Source organism: Macrotis lagotis, chromosome 4 (genome assembly GCF_037893015.1).
Source record: "Macrotis lagotis isolate mMagLag1 chromosome 4, bilby.v1.9.chrom.fasta, whole genome shotgun sequence".
Classification (NCBI taxonomy): Eukaryota; Metazoa; Chordata; class Mammalia; order Peramelemorphia; family Peramelidae; genus Macrotis; species Macrotis lagotis.
The window spans coordinates 83,174,011-83,191,389 of NC_133661.1; the positions used below are offsets into that span (position 1 = coordinate 83,174,011).

Below are 17,379 nucleotides of genomic sequence, written 5' to 3' on the forward strand. Positions count from 1 at the left end.
CTTAAGAACTTTGGGCAGAAATATCACAATCATAGTTTTAGGGTATCCTCATCTTGATTAATGTCTAGGGAATATTTAAAGTTTGATTTGTCTTCCAAAATATTTGCTTTTCTGTCACTTACTTCTTCATCTCCACAATGTACACACACAAGGTATGGTCTCTTCCCAACATGAAATAGAATGATAGATGAGCATTTCTAATCTTTAAGAATGACTTGAGGAATGACTGAGGAATTCTTTAAGCAACGTGAGTGAAAGGTAGTCCCATTCCCATGGTGAGCTTTAGGCTATGAAACTAAAAGATAGATCGTCTTCAAACTGGCAGCTAACTATTATGAAGAGAATCAGAAAGGGCCCCATCTACTTTTAGAATATAACTGAATAGCAACCCTTTGACCAATTCTCTCTGTCTCCTATATGGTAGAACACAAGTTGAATCTTCTGTTGACAGCCTTCCCCATCAACCTATTTTATAAATGTATAACTTCATTGAGGTTGGAAAAGCTAACCACATCTGTCTAGTATATTAATGACAAAAGATGCTTCATGTATTCATTTAATATTCTTGTCTAGTATTATAGTTATAGAACAAATTCTCAGTAAATTATTGATCCGAGTAAAGGACCAAAATCTCAAACTTAGTTGATTGTGATTTTTTTTCAAAGGTTATGCTTCTTGAGGACATTTAGGCTAATTTGACTAAAGGGACCAAGAAGCTTCATTCTGTCCTTAATTCCTATCTTTGAAGATTAGTCACTTTCTCTTCTATGTTTTCACCAAACCTTCATAAAAGCAAATAGCTTTCAGTGGTTTAAGTTTTTTTGGTGTCCCAGAAAGGCATGCCAGACCTCTTTGGTCATAATCATTTCTTATAATGTGTTAAGAAAAGCCCTTGTGGGTATGCATTTCTTCTTCAAAAATGAAATATTTGAAATGCATCTTCATCACTTATAGTCTTTATCAGTCTGCTCTCAGCTTTTGATTTTCATGGTATTGGGACAGCAGGGGGATAACTGATCAATTTTCAGTGGCTAGATTTATCTAATGCATTTCATATAGATTTATCACCCTCCAAAGATATTTTTTTCTGATCCTGTAGGACATCTGTGGTTATTAACTCACTGGCTAATGCTTCCTTTGAATCTTTCCATACTTGAGAAATGAAATTTATAATGTAAAAGATTGTCTGGTTATAGTGACTTCATCCTGAATTGAACTAATGTGAAATCTTAGGGTGACTATCATATTTTCTCTAATTATAAGTAGTCACTTCAGTTGTCTCCTAGATTCCTTCCTAAAGTCAGGATATAATTCCTTCTCATTTTCTTACCTACCAAACCTTTTCAATCTTTTCTGGCTTATCCCAGAAACACATGTTCCACTCGTCCCATAAAATGCTTCCAGTACTCTATTAACTCATTTCTGAGTCCCAGAGATTATTTATTGGAATCTGCTAAGTATTCTACCAAAAGGAGTTATTCTTTGACAAATGTGAATAATATTTAATTGTACCACCAGACCCTTAGTTGCTAGTACAAGGGTTAGAGACATTACCAAAGGAGGATACTGCAATCTCACAATTCTAGGGCTAGGAAGAACCTTTAGTGAATTGATATTTTGGAGGTAGAATTAACACAGATATGGATTAATGGTGGTATGAATAATCAATAGATAGCAAATTTCATTATCATTTTGGATATTCACAAAGGTTCTTAATGATTCTAATTGCATTTTTACAAAGCAGACATCATTCTTTAGACCCTGCTACCATAGTGACACCATGGTCATCTCTTATTGTCTGTTAGCAATTATTTCCTGTCTGGCAGTTGTTTAGTACTTTTGAACCTAGAAGATTTATTTCATGTAATATTTTCCTACCACCCTCACATGGTATTTGTGTTATGATTGCCAGCCCCCCTTTTTCATTTTGGGAAAAATTCCTTTATTGTATATTATTCTTGTAAAATAGTTACATAAATGATCATACTTCACATCTGGAGTAGAAAGTGATTTATTTATTTTTTTTAATAAAGGCTACTTATTCGCTTCCTGAGGGAAGAACCATTATGACAGGTCTGCACTACAAACCCAAGAACATTGTGTTCTCTGAACTAGAAATACTAGGTCTCTTTCCTTTTTGTTAGAGATAGGGCAAGAGAGGGATACAATGCTCCTACTTCCCTCACTTTCAAAAGATTGTCCATCTTCAGACACATATTTCTTTCCAAGTGTTCTCCACAGGATTAATAGTGGAGTTCATACAGTACTTTTAATGTCTGGAGAGTCATTGGGGCCTTGCTCTTTAGTCTTTCTCCTCTTTCTTTGCTTTTTAGTCTTTCCCCTCTTCACTCTTCAGAATGATTAAGAAAATGGGTAAGTAGATGACTAAGGAAAAATATTCCTTGGGTGCCCTCTAGGGCTGTGATAATGACCTAAATGAAATAAAATGCCCAGATGTTGAGGGAAGACTGCCCTGTAGTTCCCATAAATGGGGATCTAACATACTGTAGTTTTCCCTTCAGAAAAGTTCAGGCTCCCAATAGGTAAAAATCCATTCTCCTGCCCTCTATGAAGAGTACTTTGTTCTAAGAATATATTTAGAAAGCCAGTCCTTTGATTAAACTAATTTATAAAGGCCTCTTCTACAGGTGCTTTTTAGAGCAGGCAAAGAAATTATACCAACTTTAGATGAACTTTTACACCTAATCTAGATTATACCCATGTATTAATAATGTAATTTAGGCAGTTTATCTGCAGTCCCTATGTAAACCTATTTTAATTTATTACTACTATATCACTTTTATTTTCTACTCACTTTTCTACATGGAAACTGAATATGACTATTTCCAAGTTGAAATGGAATTTTATTCTAAGACAAAAGTAAAGTGGAAAGTGATCAGACATGAATATTTAACTCTTTCCATGGCATCTTCTCAGGGCAGTAAGATAGAAGGTATATGAATAATAATAATAGATTGCTGTTGTATCAGTAGGTGGGTCATCACATTCTTCAGACAAGACTGCAGATTTTGAAATATTTTGTTTATGAAGCTATTTTGTAGACTAAGCAGAAAGAAATTAGAGGTGGAAGTGTGATGCTGGGTCATAATTTGATATTTGGGCTAATATGCTCCCTTTGGTAAGTTTTTCCAGTGTTATTAGTTTCATTCGTAAAAATCCCAAAAGATTGTGGTCCTTCTGCTTCTTATTTCTCAGAAGACTACCTTGGACATTTTTCATTCTCTTCTTAATTTTCCTTCACTTTTGTCATTCCTCTCTTCCCTCCCCTCACCCCCTGGGCAAATAAGCCTTTAAAATATCTGTTATATATTCCCACTTCTTTTTTTTTGCAGTTGAATTGGCAATGATTATGGACCGTCTTTATGGGGGCGTCTGCTATGCTGGCATTGATACAGACCCAGAACTGAAGTACCCAAAAGGTGCTGGCCGGGTGGCTTTCTCCAATCAACAGAGTTATATTGCTGCAATCAGTGCACGGTTTGTGCAGCTCCAACATAACGACATTGACAAACGGGTAAGCAGCATTGCAGGAGGAGGGAGGGTTGCAGAAATAACATGGCAAACTAGAGAAAAAAACAAGTTGAGGTGACGCATAGCCAGCACTTTGCGAGAATGCATTAGGTAATGCAACCTGCTCTAAGAAAGGAGAGTTGAGGGGCAGCTAAGTGGTACAGTGGATGGAGCACTGGCTCTGGAGATAGGAGGACCTGAGTTCAAATCCAGCCTCAGACAGTTACTACTTAACTGTGTGACCTTGGGCAGGTCACTTAACCCCATTGCCTGCAAAAAAAAATGGAAAATTGAGGACCCTTCATAAACAATATCCTGGTTACTCTTTAGGCTCTTACTCAGGTGCCTCAGTGATTTGAACTTCCATGCATATTTTATTATTTTAAAAAAATACTTTACTTTTTTTTTTTAAAAAAGCCCTATTTCTGTTATCTCATTTGAGCCTCATAACATCCAAGGAAGAAAGAAGTGATGATAACCATTTTTTAAGAATAAAAAACTGAGCAACAAGAGTGGAGAGATTACTGGAATTCAGGAAGAATTCATTTCAGAGCTGGCCTCACTCTTACTCATTATGTGACCCTAGGAAAGTCATTAAACCTCTGTATGCCTCAGTTTCTTTATCTCTTCAGTGGACCTTATAATAACTACTTTAAAAGACACTTGTGAAGGTAATAGCCCTTATGACTTATTCTTATTAAAAATGGTACTCTTAAAGAGGCAGTTTTAGATTTGTTGAGATGAGAGCCAATGCCTTTTATGCTAATTGGTCCTTCCCACTCTGTAAAATGAGCAAATTAGTCTAGATAATCTAAAGTCCATCCTAGCCCTTTCATGCTGACAGTTTTTGACTCTCTTACTTGCTTTGTAAACATCAAAGGCAAAGTGTTACTTGCCATCTATCTCCAGTATATTTCAAGGCTTAGTGAAGAGGGTTTTAGTTCTCCACCCAGTTTTAGTTGTGTTTTTGCTATAAAACATGCAAACCCCCCTCAAAAAAAATTCTTTTACCTGATAGAATGTCTAACTATATATCTTTATCTCTATAAATGAAGAATGAATGGTGGGAGAATGAACATTGTTAATGACACCCATCTGATTAAAGATGCCAAGTGCAGTATTTCATATGTAATCATGCTTTATAAATTATTTCAATTTATTCATTATCAATTAAAACATTCACTGATCGTCTCCTATTCACAAAGTATTTTGTTGCAAAGAAAGTCTAAGCATGACTAAGTACTGCCCTCATAGATCTTATTGTCAAGAAAGATACAATTTAATTATTGATAAGTAGCTTCCCAGTACCACATCCTCCTTCACCTGTGATTTCACTGGAGTTGATCAACAGAACCTGACACAAGATCTTTCCAACTTGAAGTCTGAATCTCTATTCCTACACTGCACCAAACTAGAAAAGGGAAGAGCAGAATAGAATGTGAGGATAAAGGGGAAAGGTGGGAAATGGGGGGGGGGGTCACAGCAAAGCATTTCATGAAAGAGGAGTTATTTGAGTTCACCTTTAAGTGATGGGAATAAGTTCCAAGATGAGGAGAAGAAATAAATGGATAAAAGCCAACAAGTATGGCAGAGTAGAAAGAGCATTGCTTTGTAGTTGGAGGACTATCTCTGTTTAGCATACCATGGTTGACTCCCTATATGATGCTGATTTTACCAGTTGTCCTCAGTCCTGCCCACCAAATTACTTTATTTATTGTTTTTCTTGTACTTTGTGTTATTTTCTCCTCTCCCCTTCCCTTGCCTTGTATTACTCTTGAAAGATAAAATTTTCAGTTTTGTTGAGGTATCCCCACACTGAGCAAAGGAGAAAGAAATATAAGCTCTGTCATTTTCTAGTTCTCTTGTGCTCACATTATTAGTATTATCTTCAAAAATTTTTGCAGAAGTCTTTTTAGTCATTTGCCAATTTTTGAGAATTAGTTTAATTAAGTTGAAACAATGTAATCTATAATTCTTCTTAACTAGACATATACTAACTTCAAGGGGTCACAGTATTCTAAAAGCAAACAAATTAAGACATCTCTATCAACCCCTCTCTGTTTTAGAACTCTCTTTCTTATTGTAGTATATGGCCCATAAGAAATTTCATTTATTTTTTAAAATAAAAATAAGTATAAATGGAGGTTTTAACATTTTCTTTCCATGTCTTCCTATTGGATCATCTTGCTTACCCCCTTGAATGTGTCTACCTACTTTGAAGATTGCAGATCTAATATTTCCCCTTAGATGTCTCATTATCTCTATTTTTCACTCTACCTAAGCCATCCTTTGGAATGGTGATATTCTTGGGATGCCAGATCATATCTATACTCCAGAACTCCAAAATTCCTCATTCTGACTACTATCCTTCAATCTCTCCTATTGTCTTATGTCTCTTAAACCTTTACTTTATCTTCATAATTACCTATTGTCCCTCTATTCTTACCTGTTCTCTAGTCTGTCACTGTTGCATCCCTTTTCCCTTTATCCTTACCCTTCATCAAACTCTGAACAACCCCTAACAATTACCTCTAGTTTCTACTCACCTGCTGCTCAGTATTCCTGAAGAAAGTCATATAACTATGCTGTCTGGGTTTCCTACAATTTTATCATATCTAAACTTAACTGTGCCCTCCTTTCTGAACAGAATTCTTTTTTTATCTTCCATTCTCTCTCACTCTCCATAATGGTTATTAGATTATTTCCTTCTCCTCAGACTTCTGTTCTTCCTCCCCTTCAACGGAGAACCATGACTCTCCTACTTAGAAAATGAAGGCTATCCAACTGTAGTTCTCTGTTCTTTTCCCACACCATCTCATCCCTTTCTTTACTCCCTTTTTCTCTGAGGGTTAGAGATGACTTTTTATTTTCCCCTCATCTAACACTAAATATATGTCTTTTTATCAATTCCCCTATCTCCTTAGGCAGCTTTGGTCCCTCCTCAGTCTTATCCTCTCTTTCTTCTATAGGCTCTTCCTTTCTATACTATTTCCTAGTGATCTCATGAATTTCAATGGGTTCATTTTTAGCATCTCTGTGGCAGTAAAGTTTTAATCTCTCTTCTGAAATTCAGTCCCATATTATCCATTGTCTGTGGACTTCTCTACCTGGGTATGCTGTAGGCTTATCTCCCTTAATTTCTATATCTTATCAATTGCTAATTCTTGTTGATCCCATCTCCATAACATTTCCATCAACCTCTTCTCTTTGTTCACTTTACCTCCACCTCAAATCTGAACTCTTACAGTAACCCTTTAATTGTATCTGTGACTCAAATTTATCCACCCTCCCAATCCCTTCACCCAACTGCCCATGTATTCTCAAAACACAGCTTTAAACTTGTTTCTCCCTCACATATCTTCTGTGGTTCTCTTTTCACTCTAGGTTAAAATGCAAACTCCTCAGCTTGTAACTGAAAAATTTTCTACAGTCTATTTTCCCACCCACATTTCTAGTCTTAGTTCATAATGCTTTTTCTTTACGCACACCATGTTCTAGTCCAACAAACTTGACAGCTGTTTCCTAAGTGTCATTGTATCCCAAGCATCCTTGCCTTTGTACCAAGTGACATAGAATGTGTCCCTACAAAGTGCTCCTTCTTCCACCTCATCATTGAATTCCTAGATTCCTTCAAAACATAGCTCATTTGTTACATGAGATCTTTCTTGATTGCCCCTCTCATCCCACTGCCATTTTTCTAGCCTTCTCTCTACAACCTTTTATAAACTTTATATTTTCTTGCTTGCACATTTGAGCCATAGACTATAAACTCCCTGAAATTGTTGATATTTTCCTTATTTTTGTTTTCCTCATGCCTAACATAGTACCTTGGTCAGAGTAGATCATTCGAAGCTTGAATGTCCCTCTATCCCTCAGACTTGTCTGAAGCAGAAACCCCTTTCCTTTCATATTCTTTTCCCCCAGGTTACTCCCCTTCCCAGTTTACCCATTTCAGTCATTAGTCCTCTAGTCTTCCCAGGCTCTCAATAGTGCTGTCAATTCTTGCTTCGATCCCTTTTTTCCCTTAAGATCCAACCAGTCACAGAGTTTTGTGATTTCTTCCCTGATACAATGCCCATAGCTGTACCTTCATTTCACTTCTACCTATTCTATGCACGTGATATAGTAGAAAGTGATAATTTGAGAGTCTGAACATTTGGGTTTGAAACCCAGTTTTGCTGCTTTCCTCATGTCAGAAATCTGTAGAGCCCTTCCCAACCACACATTTATCAATCTCCTATTCAGATAACTACAGTCTCTCTATAATTCTCCTGTACTGCCTAGTACTTTAAGGTTAGTTGTCCTTCATTTGTCATTCCTTCTGCTCAGGAACTTGTAGCTACCCCCTATCGCCCTGAAGTTGAAGTTAAATTTTTCAAAATCACAGGCTTGAAATTAGAACTACCATCTATTCCAACCTGTGCATCAGTTAATCCTTGCCTATAAAACACAATAACCAAGTGGTTACCCATCTGTCACTGCCTCCCAAGAGAACCCTCTTTACTGTTAGTTCTGATTTTCCTACCAGTGACCTTCAGTTAGCCTCTCTAAAACTTCTACCCATTGTATCTTGGAGCCAAAAAGTAAGTTCCTCTTATATTTTCCCTTTTGGAAGGTGAATGCCACCAGCTTCAGTAAGAGATCTCGTGTGCCATAGTCTGGAAGACTCTGAAAGATGCCGTGCTTCTGGAAGAGCTTCTTTTGGTTAATGTTTTTCCTAAAAGGCTGCACCCAGAAAGGGTCACAGCACTCCACATGGAGTTTAACCAACCTGAAAGGCAGTGGGAACATCACCTCACCTTCTTTCAAGATAAGAACAGCAACCATAGCTCTCACCTATTTAAATAGTGCTTTAAGGTTTATGAAATACTTTAACAGGTGATCTCATTTGTTTTTCACCCCCCATTGTGCTGTGGCAACTGCAATTCCCAATTTACAGATGAATAAACTGAGGATGGGAGAGGATGGAATGAAATGACCTGCCCAGGGTCACATGATTGTTAAGAGTCAAAATGAGAGATTTAAATTCAGGTCTTCATGACAGTATTCTGTCCACTTTGCCACCTGCCTACTTATCTAGATTCTCTACCTGTCTCTTTCCTACTCCTCACTCACCAAAGAATAAATAGAACCCAGTGTTTCCACCTGTCTGATCACTTCCTTGACCTGGCTCAGCCTTGAATCTGGGCCTTAACTTTTGTGATTTTCTTTCCCTGGAATGCCTTTCCTGATCCTGTCTTCCCATCCAAGTTCCAGCTTTTTAACATAGCCTACAATGACTTAATTGCCATTTTTCTGCTCTTTTCTAAAATTGCTCAAGCTAGTATAAAATTCTATGCCACCAAATGATTATATATACATATATATATATATATATATATATATATATATGCACATATGAGTATGCCATTTAGAGTCTAAGTTCCTTAAGGTTAGCAGTAATGGCTTACTTTCATTTTGTCTAAGTAAAGAAACCTTCATCTCTCTTCCTGGTAGAACGATAGAAGACAGGTGCAAAAGATCACATACGGTGTTAAAAGCGATAGTTTTGACAGTCAGTTCTGTCTTGGTGTTTTCCTTTGTTGCAAGAAATGGGGAGGACTTGAAGTGTAAGGATGTGACAGTGATGAAAAAGAAAAGGCATCTGTGAAATGAAAAAAAAATAAACCACCAAGCGCAGGGCTGTGCCTCCAAGAGCAATTAGGAAACACTGAGTTTGAATCAGGTTTGGATTTTTGAATTCCCATTCAATTTATGACACAGTATATTAAGAATTGTACATATTACATATCAAATCCCTATTATACTACATGTGTAAACACATACACACATATGGCAGAAAATAATGAAATGGATTATCCACTTTTCAAAACAATCCTAGCCCTAAATAATGAGCTCTCCTAAGTGCATTTAATTTAAAATTTGACTTACAATTTACACACCATCTTTCAGGAACACTGGTATTTTATGTAGTGAGACATAGAGAAAGTGCTGACTTCAAATTCAACATCAGACACTGACTAGCAGTATGACCCTAAACAAGTCACTTAGCCTCTCTACCTCAGTTTTCTTGTCTGTAAAATGAGGATGATAGTCATACCTGCTTCCTAGGGTTGTTGTGAGGATAAAATGAGAGAGAGAGAGTGTTACTTTGCAAACTCTAAAGGACTATATAAATGCTAGCTGTTGTTATTGTACTTGCATTTTGTTTCTAATGCTGTACAGAAAAAAAATTCTAGTTAATAAATCTTCAGCTAAATTTCCCATTGCCTCTCCTACACTTAACTTTGGACTTTCACTCACATAATTCAACCTTATAAGAAGCTGTTTTAATATAATATTTCATAAGTTCAGTGGATTCATTATATTTGCCAAAGTGGGGGAGGCAGAGTTTTATGTTCTTAAGGAATGTCATTGATAGCAAATAAGATAGACAGGATCCGTGATGTCAGCTTATATTTACTTAGAGAAAAAAAGGCATACACCATAAAACTATGTTTATATTGTAAATTTATGTTTTGCAATTTAGTTAATTGCAGCTATATTGCCATTGCTTCAAGAAAATAGAGTTTAGTGGAATGGACCCCACCCCCACCCCCCAACTAAGAGAGTCCCAGGACAACTAGGAAAACCATCCCTGCCTTGGCAGTGTTTTAGGAACTTGAACAAAGTGCTTACATTCTGTTTTCTCCTCTGTCTTAATGGCGATAAAAATAAATCCTCCATCATTCATAGAGCTGTCAAGGTAAAAATGTAATAAATGATGCAAAAGTACTTGGGGAAAGTTAAAAGTGCTATTCCAGCAGTTTTATTATTGCAGTTTTTCAACCAGACTATTTAATGGCTGCCTTCTGCCATCATTCAAGACTGAGGATATAAAAATCATGAGCTTGACACTGATCACTTTTCTTTTTCAAGAGCTAATTGCTCAGTGGGGTGATTTTTTAAAAAAAAATCACCTATTTCATATGTTCCCAACTCCTAATGGTGAGAGCTAAATAAAAAAAAATGACCTAGTAAACAAAACTAATTTGAAACCCAGAAAACCTAGCACCAGTTCAACTAACTTTGCCACTATAAAGCAAACTATGTTGTTTTTTTATTAAATTTTATTTATTTAAGGCAGTGAGGTTAAGGGACTTGCCAAGGTCACACAGATAGGCAATTATTAACCCAACACAGGTTCTATTTATTCTTTGGTGAGTGAAGAGTAGGAAAGGTTACTTAGAAGACATGTAGAGCATTTAGGTAAGCAGGCAGGTGGCAAAGTAGACAGAATACTGAATTTGCAGTCAGGAATACCTGAGGCTGGATTTGAGAACTCGGGTCCTCCTGACTCCAGAGCCAGTGCTCTATCCATTGCAGCACCTAGCTGCCCCCAACTGTTATTTTTGAGCCTTGATTTCCTCCTCTTTAAAATGGATGTGATAATATTTGCAAATGTTTTAACCTCATGACATTACTGTGAAGAAGGAACTTTTTAAAATACTAAAGCACTACATAAATGAAAACTTATTTTTTTTTTGGTATTGGTCAAAATATAAGATGATTCTTTATAATTTGTATTGAGATGTTTTCTTTATATAAAGTATTTATCTTTTTATCCATTATAGAAAAATATTATTTGTACTGACAGATTTCTTATAAGGAAATGATTCTAAGCCTGAAAATTAAATGCAAATTTTAGTGTCAAATTGACTTATGCCCCTTTGTTACAAAAGCTAACCTCCCAAATGGGTTCCAGGTAATGTCAGATGTCATGAGGACAAATAGGCATCCATAATTATTCTAACAATTTTAATAGTACTTTTTAACTATGATGCCAAGAGAATGTATAAGATGTTAAAGCTCTTATATCTTGTGTTCGTGATCCCAGATAAATGTTTCCCCTCATAAATAGAAAGATTTTTCTAATGAAGTAAATGAGATCATCTAAAGGAATATACCCTGAATGTAGCCATTTTTCATTTTCAGTAAATATTTGTTTACTGTGGATAGCTAAATATAGCTGTAGTGAACGGCAACACTCAAGTTTCCTGTCATCTTCATCTGAGCCTTCTTAGTCTCCTTTTTTGACTCCTCTGTATCCTGCACTTCTCCTGCCACAGTAGTCTATCCTGAACCTCCATCTCTCTTATTTTAATGTTCTTTCAATGTGATCTCAGCAGCTTCCACAGATGCACCTATTATCTCTGTGCAGATGAATTCACTCCCCATGTCTCCATGTACCACTGAGAGGCAGTTTGATTCTATGAAGAGGTGATAAGGAATGGTCATCTTCCTCCATTTTCCTCCTCTGAAGCTTTAAGCTGACTTTGTGTGAAAGACTTTTCCTTCTATCTCACTCCTTCATCATGAGGGTTTCTAAGGCCCCTTCCAGGACTGAGTCTGTTATTCTTCCCCTGAGTAACCCAGATTTGCTACCTTGGAGTCTTCATTGACCCTTTATACTCCTTCACAACTCATACTCCCTAACTAGCCAAGTGTAGTTTCTGCATGTGTAACTTCTTTCTTAGCTTCCCTTCTCTCTGTTATCATAATCATCAACTTTGTTTGGCCTTTGTCATCATCTGTACTATTAAGTCGCCTTTTCTTTGACCTGCCCACTCTAACCCATCTTCCACACCACTATCTAAAGTACCAGTCTGACCACATCATTCCCCTGGTCAAGAACCTCTTTGACTCCCTCTTGTTTCTAGGCTCCTTTGGCATCCAAAGTGTTTTCACACTCTGACTCTAGTGTAACTTTCTTGACTGATTATGGACTTAATATTTCAAACAAATTGATTTACTGCTAGTTGTTTCTCACTGATGAAATTACACCTCTAGCCTCCCTGACTTTGTACAGGCTGCCCTGTGCCTGGAATCTTTTTTCTTCACTCCTACTTCTTATTTTTTCTTTTTTTTTTTTTTTTTTTTTAATTTAAGGCATTGGGGTTTAGTGACTTCCCCAAGATCACACAGCTAGGCAATTATTAAGTGTCTGAAGTTGGCTTTGAACTTAGGTCCTCCTGACTCCAAAGCTGGTGCTCTATCCTTTGTGCCACCTAGCTGCCCCCTCTTGCCCCTCCTTCTAAGATTTTCTACTTCTATTCAGGAGTGCAGCCTCCCTTTTGAAAACATTTTTGATTTTCCTCCATCTGTAAATGTATCTCCCCTCCAAAAAACTGGCTTTCTACATAGCTTGTATTTTCATACCTCTGTACTTGTTTTTTTCCCCTAATAGAATGTGAGCTCCCTGGGTTTATCTTTATTTTTGTCTTTATATTCTTAGCATCTAGGTATCTAGCCCAGTACCTTAGCATCATAAAATAATGGATTTAAGCTGAAAATAGACCCATCTCATCCTTGCCCCTATTTTACAGATGAGGGAACTGATCACAAACATGAATGACTTGTTCAGGATTCATAGAGCCACTAAGAGCTTGAGTCAGAATTTAGACTTGGGTCTTCCCTGATTCCAAGTCCAGTACTCTATCCACTGACCCAGCCACCTGCATTTGTCCCTAACAGTTGAATAAGTACTTATTGAATTGACCAGGATCAAATTGATGTTTTGATGCTCAGTTGCCCTGGATTCCAGGATCAGGTAGTCAGGTAAGAAGGGTGAGGAGAAAAATGAGGACAAAATTTCATTATAGGTTAGAAAGAGGGCCCATTCATTGGTAGAAGTTACAAGGAAGCAGATTTGGTCTTGTATTGAGCAGAGGAAATCTGAAATGGCCTAATGGGCATGGGTTTTCTGCTGTGTATTTCTTTTCCTGGAGTAATTAAATCAGAGAGGTTGATCATCACTTCTCAGAGATGTTACAGAAAAACATTCATGATTTGGGTAAGGACTAAGGACTAAATCTTTTCAAGTTCTCTTATTCAAAAACTTAATTTGAGCAACTTCTTCCAATTTCCTCTTCTACCCTTATTCCCTCTCTACCATTCTGAACTTCTGTGACCTGTCTTCCAAACTTCTGAGACTTTTCAATATAAGAACACTCAGACAAATTTAGAACTTTGGTGCTCAGATTTGTTCTCATGAGAGTCAGTGAGCTAAACAAAAGGCTATTGCTGCCTCTCTGCTTAGTTGTCACTTTGTGACATGATAGGACACCTCTGTAGCCAGGAATCTAACATGCAATTCAGCTGGTCCCCACTGGGTACTCTTGCCATCCTGACTGACAAATGCAAAGTCAGTCCAGCTAAGGGAGTACTTAGATCCTTTATTATACCTTTTTTTTTTTTTTAGTTTTTGCAAAGCAGTGGGGTTAAGTGACTTGCCCAAGGCCACACAGCTAGGTAATTATTAAGTGTCTGAGGCCAGATTTGAACCCAGGTACTCCTGACTTCAGGGCTGGTGCTCTATACACTGCACCACTTAGCTGTCCCTATTATAGTTTTTAAATTTGAGTTTTAATATTGCCTTTTAAAAAAAAACATCATTTACTTCTATACTGAAATGTCTTTCTCTAAAAGAAAAGGAGTTTAAAAAATGATCATATCTGAAAGGATTTGCAAAATTCTACTCTCATCTTTACCAAGGGAAGTTTGTTTTATCATTTTTTAAAATTATGCTGTATGATTTTAGCATTCATTTAAAAAATTTTGAGTTCCCAACTCCTTACCTTCCCCCAACTTCTCTCCAGCCCATTGAGATGATAAGCAATATGATACCAGTTATACATGTGCATTCATGCAAAACATAATTTCATATTAGCCTTGTAAAAAAAGCAAGAAAATTAAAGTGAAAAAATATGCCTCAATCTCTTTCTCTGAGAAGTAAATAGCTTTTTTTTTTTTTTTTTTTTGGTAAGTACATTGGAGAGGCAACTACATGGCAAACAGAACTCTGACTCTGGATTCAGGAGGACTTGAGTTCAATTCCAGTCTGACATTTGATATACATACTGTGTGACCTTGGGCAAATTACTTAATTCCATTGCCCCACCAGGAAAAAAAAAAGGAGGCAAGTGAATACTTTGGATATCTTGGATCATTATATTGACTAAAATAGCTAAATTTTTTACATTTAATCATCTGAACACTATTGCTGTTCTGGTTCTGCTCCCTTGACTTTGCTTGACTTCTTGTAAGTCTTTCCCAGTTTTTCTTGAAGACATCCCCTTTATCATTTCTTCTAGCACAATTGTATTCCAGTCACATTCATATTTCAGAACCTGTTCGGTCTGCTCTTCTGCAATTGATGGGCATTTCCTCAATTTCCAATTCTTTGACATCACAAAAAAAGGCTGCCATAAATATTTTTGTAAATATAGGTCCTTTTCCTTTTATCTCCTTGGATTACAGTTTTATAGTCTTTGGCTGTAGTTTCAAATTCTTCTCCAGTTTTTCTGTTCTCTAAGACCAAGATTAATTACTCCAGTTTATCTGAATTTGGCTGTCTTTAGTATTACCTTTCATTTGCTTTATTTGTAATCATTTGCTTATATTATTTTTTGGTTCTGTTGACTCTGCATCAAGTCATGAGTCTTCTCGTTTTCCTGAACTCTTTACATTCACTGTTTCTTATAGTAACATTCCATTACTTTTACATATCTCAGTGTGTTCAACCATTCCCTAATTAACATCTTGATTCTAGATGTTTTGCTACCATATAAAAATTGCTATTAAAAGGATACATGGAGCTGTCTTTCTATGTTTGACCTCCATGGAAACATGTTTTATAGTGGCACCAAGTTAGGTTGATTAAATATCCCATTGTTACTTTTTTTAAAAAAATTATTTATTTAAGGCAATGGGGTTAAATGACTTGCCCATGGTCACACAGCTAGGTAATTATTAAGTGTCTGAGACCCGATTTAAACTTAGGTCCTGACTCCAGGTTGGGTGCTCTATCCACTATCTAGCTACGCCCCACCCCCTCCATTGTGTCTTGATAGTTTTTAGTCACAGTATTACCAATATTCCTTAACAACAAATTTTATCTCTATGTTTTTAAATCTGAAATTAAGAAAACCAAGAGGTAAGTGGGTTTAGTCACTTCAGTAACTAATTCAGACCTAAGGAAAACTAAGGTAGCAGAGTTGGATTGGGAGAATAAAATGAAAGGGAAGGCTTCCTGCTCAGGGCAGATTCAGATTTCATCTGAGAAGGGTAGTACATTAGATATGGAATCAGGAGACCAATTGAGGATAGTGAGACCCAAAGAGGTTATGACTTGACCCAGGGTTACATAACTAATGTGACTTAATTGGAATTCAAATCTCCCTGAACATCTTCTCTACCCCTTACCTGCATTATCTGCTAATTTCAAACAAGAAAAATGGTTTTAAAAAACAAAAAACCCTGCCTTTATGGCAAAAAAGAAGCTAAAATCCAAATCCAGTCCTAATGACTTTTTTGATTATCCTAAATCATGTGTCAGAAAATTTCACACTACTGTGACATTGGAAGTATCATGTTAGACTTGCTGAGTCTAGAAAACCCTATTTTCTAAGCAAAAGCTATTTTCTTGTGTTTTTCTTTAATTTTCCAAATATCCCATGTGTTTGCTGAATATTTTTTTTAGTCTGTTTCAAACAAATATAGCTTGATTGTTTGGATTATTTGAAACTTGTCTCTTTAGGACTTTTAGGGTACAAAATTCAGTGTTAATGATCTCTAAATCAATTTTTTTTTAAATTTTTGTTTAGGGAGCATACTTGTATCCATTGTGGCAAGTCTTTTTTCTCAGTAGGATCAGATTTTGTGAGAGTGCCTTAAATGTTATTATTTAGCAACTGAGAGGTTAACTGCCTTGCTGTGTGGTTCTAGTAGCAGGTTGGTTCAGTGGGCACAGCCAAGTTAGACTTGGCCAACCAGGGTAGCTTATGAATGCTGGATTGGGTCAGGGAGTTATATGTAGATGACAAGGAAGAATACTACTAACTGAATTCTGCTTTTTGTATTTTGATTTCCTAATCTAAAACAAACTTCTTTCCCTGAGGGAACTATACTAGATGGTTCTTTAATCATCATTTCTTTATTTATGGTAATGGGTTTAAGTGACTTGCCCAAGATCTCACAGCTAGACAGTTATTAAGTGTGAGGCTGGGATTTGAACTCAGGTCCTCCTGACTCCAAGGCTGATTCTCTATCTACTGTACCACCTAGCTGCCCCATTAATATCATTTCCCAAAAGGAAGGAGGTTATATTTATCTCATACTGGATATTTAATTGGCCAGGTAGTAAAGCAGATAGAATGATAAGATTTAGAATCAAAAAGACCTGAGTTAAGATCCTGTCCAAGACACTTACTAGCTGTGTTAACTTAGGTAAGTCATTTACCCTCTGCCTTACTTGTTAAAGGGGGAGAATAATAGCATATACCCAGGATTGTTGTGAGGATAAAATGAGATTTGACAAGTAGTTGGCAGATGGCTGACACATAGTAGGTAGTTAATAAATGTTTCCTTCATCCTTTCCTAAGGACAGAATGGTGCAGAAAATCTTCTTCCCTTCTGTTTTTACAAAGGAAAACTAGAGGAAAATAGCAGGGAGGAAGGTGAGAGTTTGTACTTAGCTTTGCCACCAGATCTTTTTCAAAGAAGAGACAACAGGGGTGGCTAGGTGGCACAATGGATAAAGCACCGGCCTTGGAGTCAGGAGTACCTGTGTTCAAATCCAGTTTCAGACACTTAATAGTTACCTGGCTGGCCTTGGGCGAATCACTTAACCCCATTGCCTAGCAAAAACCTTAAAATAAAAAGAGAGAGAGAGAGACAACAGAGAGAGACCAGCTGGAGGAGGCAGCAAGAAGGAGCCAACTAGTATGGCATAACTATGCAAGGCTGACACTGAGCTGACTATATGGTGTAAATGTGTCAGCTACAGAGGTTTTCATTTAATTGATAAGT

The 17,379-nt window shown here is 36.8% G+C and overlaps 1 protein-coding gene across 11 annotated transcripts in view; it reads left to right on the forward strand.

The window, feature by feature from the left end:
• The window catches only part of CPEB3 (cytoplasmic polyadenylation element binding protein 3), a 227,017-nt gene that overhangs the window by 198,912 nt on the left and 10,726 nt on the right, over positions 1-17,379 (forward strand). For all 11 annotated transcript variants that reach the window (XM_074233373.1, XM_074233372.1, XM_074233378.1 and 8 more), the window contains one exon: positions 3,354-3,535. In XM_074233373.1, the coding sequence (XP_074089474.1) occupies positions 3,354-3,535 (182 nt within the window). The remainder of the gene's footprint in view (positions 1-3,353; positions 3,536-17,379) is intronic.